The 14,718-nt window shown below is 34.0% G+C and overlaps 3 protein-coding genes across 5 annotated transcripts in view; all 3 read left to right on the top strand.

Annotated features, from left to right (window-relative positions):
• The window catches only part of LOC101515087 (signal recognition particle subunit SRP54, chloroplastic), a 6,558-nt gene extending 1,677 nt beyond the window's left edge, over window positions 1-4,881 (top strand). The window contains exons 6-15 of the mRNA XM_004494143.4: window positions 1-51; window positions 478-603; window positions 808-910; window positions 1,341-1,441; window positions 2,307-2,444; window positions 2,523-2,666; window positions 2,899-2,974; window positions 3,603-3,688; window positions 3,810-3,935; window positions 4,469-4,881. The exon at window positions 1-51 is cut by the window's left edge and continues 25 nt beyond it. Coding sequence (XP_004494200.1) covers window positions 1-51; window positions 478-603; window positions 808-910; window positions 1,341-1,441; window positions 2,307-2,444; window positions 2,523-2,666; window positions 2,899-2,974; window positions 3,603-3,688; window positions 3,810-3,935; window positions 4,469-4,573 — 1,056 coding nt within the window. The 3' untranslated portion in view covers window positions 4,574-4,881. The remainder of the gene's footprint in view (window positions 52-477; window positions 604-807; window positions 911-1,340; window positions 1,442-2,306; window positions 2,445-2,522; window positions 2,667-2,898; window positions 2,975-3,602; window positions 3,689-3,809; window positions 3,936-4,468) is intronic.
• A 440-nt stretch (window positions 4,882-5,321) lies between these two features.
• Window positions 5,322-7,329, top strand: LOC101513581 (replication protein A 14 kDa subunit B). 3 transcript variants are annotated; one of them, XR_012162335.1, is made up of 4 exons: window positions 5,322-5,481; window positions 6,171-6,432; window positions 6,601-6,777; window positions 7,192-7,329. XR_012162335.1 is itself a non-coding variant. In XM_004494137.4 (3 exons), the coding sequence occupies exons 2-3, from the start codon at window positions 6,174-6,176 to the stop codon at window positions 6,663-6,665; spliced, it is 324 nt and encodes a 107-aa protein (XP_004494194.1). In that variant the 5' UTR covers window positions 5,322-5,481; window positions 6,171-6,173; the 3' UTR covers window positions 6,666-6,827. The 3 variants fall into 3 exon arrangements, 1 of the variants encoding a protein (XP_004494194.1); XR_012162336.1 differs by having other exon boundaries at window positions 7,189-7,310; XM_004494137.4 differs by lacking the exon at window positions 7,192-7,329 and having other exon boundaries at window positions 6,601-6,827.
• A 2,426-nt stretch (window positions 7,330-9,755) lies between these two features.
• The window catches only part of LOC101513896 (heterogeneous nuclear ribonucleoprotein Q), a 5,951-nt gene continuing 988 nt past the window's right edge, over window positions 9,756-14,718 (top strand). The window contains exons 1-7 of the mRNA XM_004494142.4: window positions 9,756-9,895; window positions 10,906-11,322; window positions 11,404-11,511; window positions 11,898-12,038; window positions 12,187-12,357; window positions 14,217-14,424; window positions 14,528-14,703. Coding sequence (XP_004494199.1) covers window positions 10,915-11,322; window positions 11,404-11,511; window positions 11,898-12,038; window positions 12,187-12,357; window positions 14,217-14,424; window positions 14,528-14,703 — 1,212 coding nt within the window. The 5' untranslated portion in view covers window positions 9,756-9,895; window positions 10,906-10,914. The remainder of the gene's footprint in view (window positions 9,896-10,905; window positions 11,323-11,403; window positions 11,512-11,897; window positions 12,039-12,186; window positions 12,358-14,216; window positions 14,425-14,527; window positions 14,704-14,718) is intronic.

Here is a 14,718-nt window from a genome sequence, read left to right as displayed (position 1 = left end):
GATGTTTACAGACCTGCTGCTATTGACCAGCTTGCTATTTTGGGTAAACAGGTATTGAAGCTGTTGACAAGTAGCAATTTCTGTATGAATACACCCCCTTTAAATATAGTAAGCAATGTTTAGTTAAATGTAGTTTTTTTAGTGGAGCCTGCAGACTTTTGTTGCTGATAGCTAGTTGCTAGTGTGAAACGCAATCAGATGAAGAAAGTATATTGTAGTAGAATAAAATTGATGTGTTTCCTGAACTACAGTAATTATGCTAATCTGCTGGCGCTTTAGCATCTTGTAGTGTAAAAAATGATCTGTCAGGCTATAAAAATATGTAGGAAACAAGATATATGTTGTGAGCATTCTTATTTTTTAAATAAATTGAATTCCGACATCTAACACCAAGATCCAATTTGACTCATCTCTTATTCTTTATTTTCACTACTGGCATCTTGTCACATATTTATAATTAGTTATAGCTTGTATCAGGTGGATGTGCCTGTCTATACAGCTGGTACGGATGTTAAACCTTCTGAAATTGCTAAACAAGGTTTTGAAGAGGCCAAAAAGAAGAAAATTGATGTGGTTATTGTTGACACTGCTGGTAGGCTGCAGGTAATTACTTATCTGATTGGAAATGTTCTAAAGAATAATTTTTTTTTTTGAAATGGCAAATGTTAGTTGTTATTTTGTTAGTGGTGGTAGTTGACCCCTTAACCTCGTTATCACTCAAACCGCCGGCCTCCTTATTTAATGATCTTTTTAATGTTTGAATAAATTCCGTTTGGTTCATCAAGGTTGTTATTTCTTTTGAAACAGATAGACAAAGGAATGATGGACGAGTTAAAAGAAGTGAAGCGTGTATTGAATCCAATAGAAGTCTTGTTAGTTGTGGATGCTATGACAGGGCAAGAAGCAGCAGGTATTCAGAAGTAAAGTTGTACGTATTTACTCTTTTACATGAAAAAGAAAATATTTTTCTATAAAAATAAATTATTCGTATTTCTAAACTGATTCTAAATTAATGGTTGGTATATCACTGAACATATTTTTTATTACCAAAATGTTGTGGTCACAAGAGGAAAGCGGCTCAGGTTCCTTAAGCACGTAGGTAGGGGTTTAATCCTTGACTTATACATACGAAAATTCACCATTTTGGAGAGACAACCCTTAAATGTGCTCCAAATCCTCAAAGGAGTTGGTCTCGGAAATTGCTCACGGGTGATTCATTGAGAAACCATAAAAACATATTTTTACTTAGGTTTTGGTATAACTTTATTCCAGGATTATTATACTATGACAACCAAAACCATCCCAAAATCCCGACATTGCTACTTTTTACTTGTGAACAGCTTTGGTGACTACATTCAATCTTGAGATTGGAATAACTGGTGCCATATTGACAAAGCTAGATGGTGATTCAAGAGGTGGAGCGGCTTTGAGTGTCAAAGAGGTTTGCTTGTCTTTATCTTAGCTGTCTTTATTTTTTACTTTAGAATATCAATCATTACTGCTACATTCGTTCTCAGTGTTTACCTTTCTATACCAGAATTTTCAACATTACAAGATATTGAAAGTTAGTTCTGTTAATTTACAAAACGTGATCAATAGTTGCACAAGGACCAAAAACTCTTATCGTCCTTCTTGTTCTTGTATTTGCTTGATCCTTTGTGTCAATTATGTATTAGGTATGGACCTTAATGGGCCTCTGGTATATCAATCGTTAGTTAAGGGGCATGGGTGTGCTCTATAAATAAGAATTAAGGAGGAATTTGTAGGTAGTTAGTAAGTAACTCAGAATTTGTTGGGAGATGTTAGGCGCTCTCGAATCAGCTTAAAGTTGTATACAAAGGAGTTCTCTGTTAAGATTTTGTTTCTCCTTCAATCTTTCCTTTAACAAACTTTTCTAGGGTAATGGATTTTATGTCAACTGCATTTTGCCTCTAATTAGTGAATGTATGTGCCTAGGGAAATGTTTTGTGAATCTTCTCGGTAAGCTTTGTCCTAAGAACTCGTGATTCATTGGCGGATCTGCAATTGAAATGTATGTTTACATAACTTCATTATAACCACATTGGATTTAGAAAGATAGTTTGAACGACATATTTCAGGGCCAAAATATACTGATGCTGCTTTAAGTTTATATATAGATTTCGATTTGCCCTTAGCTATGTGAGGTCTTGCTATATTTAGTTGATTTTTTGAAACGACAATTTTACCTATGTTTCTGAACTTTTAAAGTGATTGATGTAGTCCAACATTTGAAGCTCTCTCCTTTCTATTATATCTTTGTTTGATTGGGTAGTTCCATGATGTAGGTATCTGGAAAGCCAATTAAGTTGGTAGGTCGGGGGGAACGTATGGAAGATCTTGAACCTTTTTACCCCGATCGAATGGCAGGACGCATACTAGGAATGGGAGATGTTCTCTCATTTGTGGAGAAGGCACAAGAAGTTGTAAGTCTTACTATATTTCTGTCTTGTCATTGACACAACAAAAATAAAATATTCAGTTAACAACCACATTTATTATAGATGCGTCAAGAAGATGCTGAAGATCTGCAAAAGAAGATCATGAGTGCAAAGTTTGACTTTAATGATTTTCTAAAGCAAACCCGTACTGTTGCACAAATGGGTTCTGTGTCTCGAGTCATTGGCATGATTCCTGGTATGGCAAAGGTATGGACCAGCATATGAACTATCCTAAATAATTCTATTTATGAAAGTTGCATGCATTTGTGCCTTATAGGCATATAGCAATTGGGAACAAAGTAGGCAATTATACTCACTCTTCCAATTTTGGTCTATGAACCTTGAAATTTAGCATTGATTGTATTTGCTTACTTTTTCCTATATTTCAAGTTTTGATTCTATATTTGCTAATTTTGTCGTCTGATCTGCATGCATACAGGTTACTCCTGCTCAAATTCGAGAAGCAGAAAAGAATTTGAAGAATATGGAAGTGATGATAGAAGCAATGACCCCTGGTCCTTTCTTTATACTAATCAATGCATTCATATTTCTGATACAAAAATTAATCAATCATGTTCATATATATGTAACTTTGTTTCTTAACATGGGAGTATCTTGAGTAAATAAAAAACTTGTCTTAGTCGGGTTGAATTTTTGACCAATAATAATTTTTCTGTCTGTTTCAAATGTTGTGATTTTTTTAACCCAGTTGCTTACACCTGTTTTAAGTGAGGCATGATAACTCTCTTCTCTCCTTAGTCCCAGTTTATGCTATCGATAAAATATATATATATTTTCCATTTGAATTCAGCTTGAATGAGACAGGTGCGTTTTACATTTATAGGCTTCCAATGGTGGTATTATTTGGTATATTCTTCTGCTTTTTTTTATAGTATATTTACCTAAGTCACATATACATATTCTGTGTTATCGGTAGCACATCATCAATGAACAAATGGTCATCAGATGAAATTTTTCCAACAAAACTGAATGAAACACTCCAAATCCCCTTGGTTATTACATGGTTATGATGCAAGTTTTGTGCTTTTTGTTATTGTGAAGAGAACTTTGTGATTGTTCCTTTCAATCTGTTGAATCTGGATTAACTGATTTTGCTTACCAACCTTTCTTGTTTATTTCCAGAGGAAAGGGAAAAGCCAGAGCTGTTGGCAGAATCACCTGTCAGGAGGAAAAGAGTTGCTCAGCAGTCGGGGAAAACAGAGCAGCAGGTAAGTAGAATGAATTTTCTTTCAAACTTTTACTTGTTTTGTCTTAATGACCTTCGAAACTGTGGTTTCTATACTGGCGCTATACATTCTTACTTTAAGAAATGCACAACTATATTGTCAGGTAAGCCAACTTGTAGCTCAACTATTTCAAATGCGTGTTCGGATGAAGAACCTAATGGGTGTAATGGAAGGTGGATCAATGCCAACACTTAGTAATCTTGAAGAAGCACTTAAAACAGAGGAAAAGGTGATTCCATTTTCTTCATATACGAGTCCCTCTATCTAATTACAAGTGTTGTTTAAGCAAATGCACACTTTTTCAAAAAATGGTTACTTATGATGATTTTTATATTAAAATAATGTGTTGAGTCTAAAATACTGTTATGAAGAGTAAGAAATCACATTAATTGGAGTAGTTGAACAAAATTCAGAACCATTATTGTGAATCTTGTGCGTGTATTTGTGTATGCGTTCTGTTTATTAGAGTAAGTAACTTAGTTGACTCACTCACTATAAGATAGTTACTCATTAACCACATTCAGTTAGCTTTAGTTAACAGGTAACCATATCAGTTACCACCACTCTAGTTAAGATTCAACTAGATTAATCAAGGTATAAATAGTGTACTGTAACTAACTCTTGAATCAATGAATCCTTTTACACTTTCTCAAATCTAATATCTCATTCTCTCTGAAGCTTCAAAGAAGCTATACAGTGGTTTCTAACACTGTTTATCCGAATATTTGATGTCTTTTGCTTTCTGCATTCTGCCCATATCAGGTTCCACCTGGCACTGCAAGGAGGAGAAAGAGAGCGCAGTCAAGGAGCCTATTTGCTGACTCGACATCAAGGCCAACTCCTCGTGGATTTGGGAGCAAAAACTGAAAATTTCTAAAGATGGTCGACACTCAACAATATCATGGGAGAACTTAGATTTCTTTAGTGAAAATAATTGTCTTCCATTATTAGGTCAATTCATAGTAACAAGTGTTGTCCCCCGGAGTTTGGTGAAATTTAGGTAGAAATGAGATGTGCAAATATAAGTACTGTGGTCCAATATTTTCATTTGTAGTTTGGAAATGCATTATGGATGGCCAAAAACAATTGCATGTAATTGTGGATGGTTTAAGAATTTGAAGATTTCATGTATAATTATAATTATTATAATATAATTAGAATTAGAATATGCCTCATCTGCCTGTCTCTTGAACAGAACATGGTTCTTGTACTGTGTTTTATTTTATGAACAAACTTCAGTCCTATTTATTATTATTATTTGTTTGTGTCCTTTTGTTTTGTAATTAATAATATATGTTTGTTTTTTTGGGTATTTGACCATTGTCTAATTTCTTCAAAGTTTAAGGTATTTAAATGAATAAATAGTAATATTTAGTGTAAATGTTTTAGTATAACATGCCAAAAATATGAATTTTAATTTGATGTATAGCCTTAATTAATCTGAAAATTTTAATAAATATAAAATGAGTCACGACTATGAACTATCCATCTTACCGTTGATTTTTATTTAATAACTAATTAAAAATAACTATCTAATACTTGTTTTTTATTGGAGTATGGTATAAAATTAGTTTAGTGTTTATAACCTTGTATTTCTGTGACTTTTTCCTCATAAAAAATTTCAAAAGATTCTTGTGTTATTATATAAATCGAGAGGGAATGAATAGCATAAAAGATTCTCCAGAGGAAAAGGCGCGCTCGCGGGTCTCGTCTCGTGTGCTTCTTAACTGCCGCTTCGTTTATCAGCAATTCGCATCTGCAGTTGAATTAATCAGGTAACTAAGCTTCAACAATCCTTCCAATTCATCTTTCCATACTCAAACAAACGACATTTCATATAGTGATTGAACAATTGTTGCATTCTCAGATATAACTTGAGTGGGGATTTATGTTGATTCTTTTATTGTGATAGAATACAGTTCAATTAATGATGGATTGGACTGAAAGAAAGAAAGAAATGAATAACTCAGATTTGTTTTTGACTGGATGAATGAATTGAGATTACTTAGTTATCATTCTTTTAATTATTTAAAATAAAACGCAAACGAAATGCCATACACTATATTTCGCTCATTCTACTCAATCTATGAACCACATCCTCAAATTGACGTAGATACCCCTGATAATTTGGAAAAGTGAAAGCTAATGAATGTAATCACATGTGTATATGGAGGAGATATAAGATTGACTTGATGATTGGAGTGAGAGAATCAATAAGTAGAGTGATAAGTGGTCGATGATTCAATCTCCATCCTCAACAAAATACTAATAATATTAATAATGCTAATTACTAACATTGTTTGTTGCAAAAAAAAAAATTACATGTGTACACGGAATATGTTAGATATTAAAGATGTATTTAATCTGAAGTGCCCGTGTTACATTTGTTAGACCAATCATCCATACTATATATGTTTTGTTTTTTCTGACTCCAAATCAAGTAATCTTGTTGTGCATATTCCAGAAGATGGATGCATCAAAAACCGCAGTCTTTGTCAATGCAGAACTGTTACCCTTTTATGTTGGAAGGAGGGTTCGTACAGTGATGCAGGTTGTGCGATCTGATGGTGTAGCTGTCATCGGAAAATCACCAGATGAGAAGCAGATGGTTGTAAAAGGATCAGCCCCACCAGCTCCTCTTACAAGTTTTGTAGAAGTTATCGGTATCGTTAACAGTGACAAGTCCATCCGTGCTGAGACATGGACCAACTTTGGTGATGCAATTGGTAATGTTTTTTAATTCCCTTTTCTCAAATTGGTTGTCCTATTGATTTTAAGACACGACACTTAAACGTAATGTTACAATTTTTATTCACTATGATTCTTATAAGTGAAATTTCAACTTTGTAAGCATGTTAAGCTGTGGGTTCTGATTTTTTCCCCCCTGTTGGCAGATATGTTCAGCTACTGTAAGCTTTGTCAGCTTGCAAATGGAGAATTTAAACACTTATTCCTATGAGTTTATTTACAACAAGCTTGTCTGACTATACAAAGGCTTCTCTATCATATGGAAAAACTAGATGAGACATTACCGTTGTGTTAGCTAAAATGGTTTGTTTCGTGTTTTCATGGTAAATAATGTTTGCTTATTATAATTGAAATCTAGAGACTTTTGGGGGTCCATGCGTAATAGGAATCGTAATCTGATTTTTAAAACACTTGTCTGTTATCTTTAATTTTTTATATTAGCCCCAGGATTGATCCCTTTCAGAAGATATATTGAGAAATAGTGTTGTTGGTTTATGTTAAATTTGACTAAAAAATATTACTATATGTCAATTATTAGAGCAAGAAATACATATATAGGGTAAATGATCGGAGGTAAATTCATGGTTGACAACCTTTATAAGTGGTCTAGAGTGGATAATGAGTTTTAGTGGTTAGATCAAGTAGGATTTAAAGTTTCTATTTTGTTTTTTACACACTGCACAATGTCTCTCTTCTCTCCCTCATATTTTTGCCATTGACTGCTGTGAACAAAGAAGGTACCATCATCGCATCAGATTCATTGTGACTTTTGCCTGACGTCATACCACCAGTGACAGGAGCCGTTGGGACCTTGTGCAAAGACCATCGTGAGCAACCAGATCTTGCAGTCTGCAATCCATGGATTTTTCTCTCAGTCTTGCCCTGTTCTCTATATTTTGTGATCCCACACCAATTGTAGCTTTGTCAAGTGTTTACCATTTGTCTCCGTATGTGCATTCCTATCTTCTCCAGGTTTGAAAATTCCAATTCTGAGTTTTGGTAAACCCATCATCTCTAGCACTTGTCTCCCCAATAGGTAAATTTTGACATATAAGTGATTTTTTCATATAAGACATCATACGTAGATTTAACTAAAACTGTTCAACTAAAATATCACATGGACAATTTTATTTCTAACTAGGATTGACCGCCGTCGTCACTATCTTTTGATTATTGAAGGGGATAATTTGGGTTTCTTGAAAGCCCTTCAATGGGTGTTTGAGACAAAATATTATAATGTTACTTTTGAAGTTGTTTTTCTTGTTTTTGGTGAATAAGTTGATTTTCAAACTGCGACTTTTGTTTTAAATCATTCAAAATATGAGGTTTTTGAATTTAGGATGATTATCGGTGACTATCAACATTACTCTTCTTTTCTAAACCAGTGTAAATTGTATTAGACATTAAGCGGGGTTGAGTCCCAAAAAGAACAAAAACAAAACTTAAAAGTTTTTAAGAAATGCAACCAAACTCCCAATCAGCTAACATGGTGAGGGAGGAAAAATATAGAGTTGTATAAAAAATATGATCGATCTAAGAAGAAGAAAAACTGAATTTAGCAAAAGTATCCGCTACTTAATTGACTATACAGGGGACATGAATTAACTTAAAGTGATCAAATTGTGCACACATCTCCTTTATATGACTAACAAGACCATAACATAAATGTCTATGAGAACAATTCTTCAAAATTGAGGACACTACTACTTGAGAATGTGATATGATATTGATGTTTTTGAAACCTCTAACAAAGGCTACTTTCAGTTCATTATATATCGCCTAAAGTTTTGTCATTAATATCGTACACATCTACCTCTAAAGCATAAGAGTAGCCAAAAATAAAAGCACAAATGTAATCACAAACCATTGTCTCTACAAGTTGTCATTCTATTTTAGTTTTGAATTGTACCATTTTCGTTGAGAGCAAAAAAATTAAGTATTGTGTTTCACTATGCATGAAGATTGACATTGAATGAAATGCAATGAATTCTTTTAATTAAAAAAACTAAAATTCTTTAACCACCTTTACCCTCCAAACACAACTTGTAGACAACATATAGATAAATGTGTCTAGTTGAACATCTTGTAAGACAAATAATACTATCCTCAACATGAACCCCTTCTCCAAATCCCAAATTAACATCCATATTTTAATTAACACATCTAATATCACTTATCCCAATAAACATTATTCTCTTTTGGGTCTTCTCAACAAACTCATTTTGGATTAGAACCATCATTTTAAGTTTTTAGTAGCATTTTTATTAAAGAGAAAAAAAAAAGTACTACTCATACCTGAATTAATATGAACAATTATACTTTTTAAGACTAACATCTAATGTTTTACATCAGGGACAAAGTCTCGTGCAACAAACATGTAACACTGATGATCAAGTTGACACCTTTTGTAGATTGACACCAACTGAGAGACCAAGACGCTAAAAAATGTGTCACTTTCAACTTACAATTCAAAAATTAAATAAATGCTTGTTAGCATTTACACGTTATTTTCTAGAAGATTAAATTTAGAATAATTGACCATCAATTAAAAATAATTTCAAAATGAAAGATTGTTTTTTCGTCTCCTATATTCTCAAAATAAACTACCTTTCAAAACTACCTTTCAAAACACAAACTTATAGTTGTTTTCACAACCATAATTCAATATTAAGCATAACATATTTATAAATTAATATTTTACTCTTCTAAAAAAATCATATATTTATCATTTTGACTATAAAAATTGACGAAAATTCTCCGAAGTGAACAACTTATGTTTATGGTGTATTTGATTGGAAATGTTTACAGGGGAGGGAGAAGATCTTTATGTTTGGTTAAAATTTTAGAAGGAGTGTGAAGTAAAATCCCTCTTTAATTTGGTTTAGTTTTCCCTCCATTTTGAGGAATTTTGAGAATAGGGGACGAGACATGTCTCTACTTAAAAATTATTCCCCTATCCTTCCCTCATTTGTAACAAACATATCTCTACTTTCTTTCTTTCACTCCAACTTTCCTCTGTTAAATTTTTCTTCTCCCTCTTATTTTATACTTCAAAATATTTAAATTGAAGTCTATTAAACTTGTGACTTAATATATGTTCAAAGGTAAATGAAAAGCATAAAAACATGTATATTTCAAAGTCAAAACTATACTTTTATAGTGATACATGTTCATATATTCTATTTTTGTCTAATAAAAATAATTAATTAATGAATAAGTATGTTGCAGTTGTCGTTTTTGGTTAAGAAAATAGCGATAGGCGATGTTGATGTAAAAGGCCCGGTCCTAAGGCCCAATGCAAAACCCCTCTAGACGCCGCCGATCAATAGTGAATTCGGCCACCATTACACGCGACAACGATTGGGACTTTAGGGTTTTGAAATTCACAAACCATTTCAGAGCTTCTACTTCAATTTCGAATTCGATTTCGCTTCCATTCAGGTACTTCCGTTTTCCTCGCTGATGCTTGTTGTAAATAAGTTTTTTTGTTGTTGCATATTCTTATTGTAATCTTACAAAGTAAATAGAAGAGTCATGCTTTGTTAGTTCATTGCTATTCAATGAGTTTCGCTAGGTTATTCTACGTAGCCAATCGTTGAACGTGAACCTCTTTGTGGAGGCATATATTTTCTAATAACCATGGCTTTTAGCTTTATTTGTTTCATGCTGTAACGTATAAGTTCGTGTTTGGATTGCGTTTTGCACCTCCCAAACCTCAGTTTGTGGTGTGTAAACTGAGTTTCTTTCATATTTAATTGACATGTTTGGCAAAATCACTTTGGTTTGCATTTAAACGTGATTTTTAAGTCTTAAAGATTGGCTTGAGCATAATGAAGAAAACGTTGCTTTACTCTCCTATCAAACCATGCTTTGCAAACTATTATCCACACATGCTATAAGTAGGTTAGACATCATTGTATGATATATTGCTCTGTAATGGCCTTTTGTTTTTCTCTCTATAGTCTATTGTATACTATGTAAAATATTCCTTTTATATATATGTATATAATTTATTTATTTTTATAAACATGTAGTTCGGTTTCTTATTTGTTACTTTTGTTTCTTTCCCCTCTCTTCCTCTGTGTACATTGTCCCCTGACAAATAGTTATACAACAATTTAACTGGCCACAATTTTTCTGGGCAACTCTTGGCATCTAAATTTCTTGAAATTCATTTCGTCGTAGATTTTGTTTTGAGTCTTTGATTGGCCTGTTGAGCATTGTTATCCTCTTGATTTTTATGATGAACCCTGAATTTACCATTAGAATCGATCACATTGCTACTCCTTGGTCCATACCTCATGGAACAGTTTCAAACAAAATTCTTACTCTGCTATTCCATCTGGCCACTCATATTGTTTCCACCTTTCCATATTTTCAATCTCTCTTCTATGTGTGCTTCTGGCTTCTGTGCTTCCTTCACAGTTGCCCTGCAAGCTTGATTTTTTTAGATACACAAAATGCCCGGGACAAGACAGAAAGATGGACCCGGCCAAAATTCAGAGTCTTCAGGGGGGAACAATGAACCTGAAAAACCCACAGATTCTGGTGAGCAGGTAGACCTTGATGGGGACAATCAAGAGGAGACAACGGATGAAGAGGTTGAGTATGAAGAAGTAGAGGAGGAAGTAGAAGTGGAAGAGGAAGAGGAGGAAGAGGAAGAAGAGGCAGAGGAAGAGAGTAAGCCATCAGATGGTGAAGGTGACATGAGAGTGGAAGATACTAAGGATGAGGCTGAGAAAAAGAAACACGCGGAGCTTCTTGCACTTCCACCTCATGGTTCAGAGGTTTACATTGGGGGAATTCCTCACGAAGTTTCTGAAAAAGATTTAAGGGCCTTTTGTCAATCTGTGGGAGAAGTGGCAGAGGTAAGATAAATGGATTATAAATTTCTTCTATACTTTTTTCCCTTTCACATTAATTTCTAAACTGGTCAATTTTTGTTACAGGTAAGGGTTATGAAGGGAAAAGATTCAAAAGGTTATGCTTTTGTGACCTTCAAAACAAAGGAATTGGCATCTAAGGCTCTTGAGGAGTTGAACAACTCTGAATTCAAGGTTGTTGGCACACTTAATTATTGCCGTTTTCTGTAATCTTTAGTGGTTAAACTGTTAGCTGTTTATTATTAAATCATGGATATTGTGTATCTATTTTAGCTTGATGGTATTATAATTTCTATATATTTTATCCGTTACATTGACTGCCTGTTGTATTTGTATTATTATCTAAATATTATCTAAATTTGAGGTATTTTCGTCAACTTAATTTTTTTAATTTTACGTAATCTTTGGTGGTTATATTGTTAACTGGTTATCAATAGGTCATGGATATCGTGTCTCTATTTTTAGTTTGTTTGTCATTTAATTTCTAAATTTTTTATCCAGTACGTTGAATGCCTGCAGTATTTTTATTTGAATTAAGTCGTACCTTTCTGAGTTTCCAGGGAAAAAGAATAAAGTGTTCACCATCTCAAGTCAAGCATAGGTTATTCATTGGTAATGTTCCTAAAGATTGGACTGTAGAAGATATGAAGAAGGTTGTTGCCGAGGTTGGCCCTGGAGTTACTTCTGTGGAACTGTTGAAGGTTCGTCATCGTATTTTCTACTATATGTTATGTGGTTTGATTTTACACATGTTGTTCAATGCCTTTGATTTTCATGTTACTAAAACTATGAAGTGCATTGCATGGGGTAATCTTTTCCTTGACCTAGTTAACTATTTCATTGTTACAGGATCCACAGAGTTCTAGCCGTAATCGGGGATTTTCTTTTATTGAGTATCACAATCATGCTTGTGCAGATTATTCAAGGCAAAAGATGTCAAACTCAAAATTTAAACTCGACAATAATGCTCCAACAGTAAGCTGGGCTGACCCAAGGAATTCTGATTCTGCATCTTCTCAGGTGATCTATCATATGTTTTATAACTTGAATTTAAAATTTCACAAATAACTTCCCGCATGTATTTATTAAAGAGAAAATAATTAAGTGTAGGTTGTGATTGAATGGAATACATTTGCATCAGATTCCATATTATTCCACTGTTCTATTTCAAACAATCCCATCAACAGAATCTAGTCTTCTACCATTTCACTCCACTCTACTCCTTCTTTCAATCCTAACATAGGCATTAGGCATAGGTTAATAAGTAATTACAGGAAAAGGAAAAGTACAACCCCTTTCAACTTTCCTCTAAGTACACTTAAGTCGCGTCATTTTCAAAATGTGCTAAACCATTAGCTCTGTCAATTAGTGCAAAACCATATTCCTTTTTTTTTTTAAATGTAATTTTCAATTTTGTACATTACCCTAAAACCTTAGCTCTGTCAATTTTTTGAAAACAAAATCATGATGTACCAATCACCTGACATGAAAAAAAAAAAGAAAAAAGAAAGGAATATGAATGGCAGCTGAAGGTAATTTGGCTAGTATACCTATATAAAACCCACTTTGACATCATCCCATACATTGACCTCTGCGAAATAAAAATTTTGTGCAACCCTACAATTCCGTTGTGACCTCCACCTATCAAATCTTTCTAACATGGATAATGAGTCTCCAATATCATCAACTGTAACCATAGTTACCAATTTTAATGTGGGGCTTCACGGCCATTGAAGCTTATACAGCACTGACAGTTATGAACAATCGCACTAGTCATGATGTTGTTCTGGCTGAGCTCTGGATTTGTTGCCTAGACTGGCCGTTTCTGCACCCAGCTACTCTGCTCCATATATCCTATTTGTAAATCTATTTTCTAATTGTTTCATTTCCTTCTATCTTTTTTTGTTGGTAACAGCCAATGTGATGTTAGTATTGTTAGTAATTGTTAGATTTATGCTGCAGGTGGGAATCGAACCCCTAATTTCCTTATTTATCACTCCGCTCCTTAACTAATTCACCTCAGTCAGCAAGCCAACCTTATATCCCCTTCATTTCCTTGAAAACTGAACATAACCATTTCAGCTTGGACCACCAATACTCACCCATATAACCCTTCTTCATGAAGTCATTAAAACTCTTGAGAGCACATCCTTGCCATACCCACTCATCAGCAAAAGGTTCTTAACTATGCAGTAGTAGTTGTCCAAGCCCTACTAAATTCCAAAGTCTCTATGTGGGAACTCAGACATAGTTTTTGTCAAATAACAAAATTGCTTCTCATGCTTACATTTTAAAATGCTTTTTTTATGCTTGTGTATATTCTTCCACATTTTGAAAGTTGCAAGACTAAAATGCTTAGAGTTTGAAATGGGTGGGGTGGGTTTCAGCCAACGGAAATGGGTGGTGCTCAGAGTTGCAAGACTAAAATGCTCAGAGTTTGAAATAGTTATTTTTATATTGTATAATATTTGATAGTATAGATTTTTGTGCAAGGCTAAAGCTAATTTATGATTTTACATTACAAATATAACTTTTTTATCGTTCTCATCTACCACAATCAAATTATTTATTAGAAACTACTTGCAGTAACTTTTCGTTATTAGTTATTTTCAAAAGCTTTAAAAAACACGCTGGAATCTTCACCAGTAATTATTGTTTGAAAGTGAATTTTTTATAAAATAATCCAAAACAAACAAACTCTTTATATAACGTCCTAAAACATCTTTGGTTGTATTTTGTTTTATATTGTATATTTGCCACTGCTATTTGTTGAACTAAACAGTTAGCTTTCATGTGGTTGCAAATGAAATATTGGCTTGTTTTCCAGTGCATATGCTTTGAGTAATTATTCATATTTCAGACTATGGTGCTTAGTACAGGTCAAAGCAGTATATGTAAAGAACCTTCCAGAAAACATAACTCAGGATCAGCTGAAGGAGCTGTTTGAACATCATGGAAAGATCACAAAAGTGGCCCTCCCTCCCGCTAAAGCTGGACAAGAAAAGAGCAGATACGGTTTTGTGCATTTTGCTGATAGGTCAAGTACAATGAAGGCTTTGAACAATACGGAGAAGTATGAAATTGATGGTACTTTTTCTTTCCCTTTTTCAATGCTATTTTTCCAATCTGTTTTACTTGATGACAGGAAACTGTTACACATGTTAAGCATTAAGTTTTCTGGAATGGACAGGCCAGACTTTGGAATGCTCACTCGCCAAGCCACAGGCAGATCAGAAGCTATCCAGTGCATCAAATTCGCACAAGTCAGTTGTACTTCCCACTTACTCACCTCCTCTGGGCTATGGTATGGTTGGTGGTGGGTATGGTGCTGTTGGGGCAGGATATGCTGGTGCTGGCTTTGCACAGGTAACTTGCTCTTTT

Source organism: Cicer arietinum, chromosome 3 (genome assembly GCF_000331145.2).
Source record: "Cicer arietinum cultivar CDC Frontier isolate Library 1 chromosome 3, Cicar.CDCFrontier_v2.0, whole genome shotgun sequence".
NCBI classification, from domain to species: Eukaryota; Viridiplantae; Streptophyta; class Magnoliopsida; order Fabales; family Fabaceae; genus Cicer; species Cicer arietinum.
This window is presented reverse-complemented; position numbering and strand designations above follow the sequence as displayed.

Excerpts from the sequence above, each read along its gene's own strand:
- LOC101513581 (XM_004494137.4), top strand. The coding sequence starts at position 6,174 with ATGGATGCATCAAAAACCGCAGTCTTTGTCAATGCAGAACTGTTACCC. Across the intron at positions 6,433-6,600 it reads CAACTTTGGTGATGCAATTG|ATATGTTCAGCTACTGTAAG; the intron begins GTAATGTTTTTT and ends CCCTGTTGGCAG.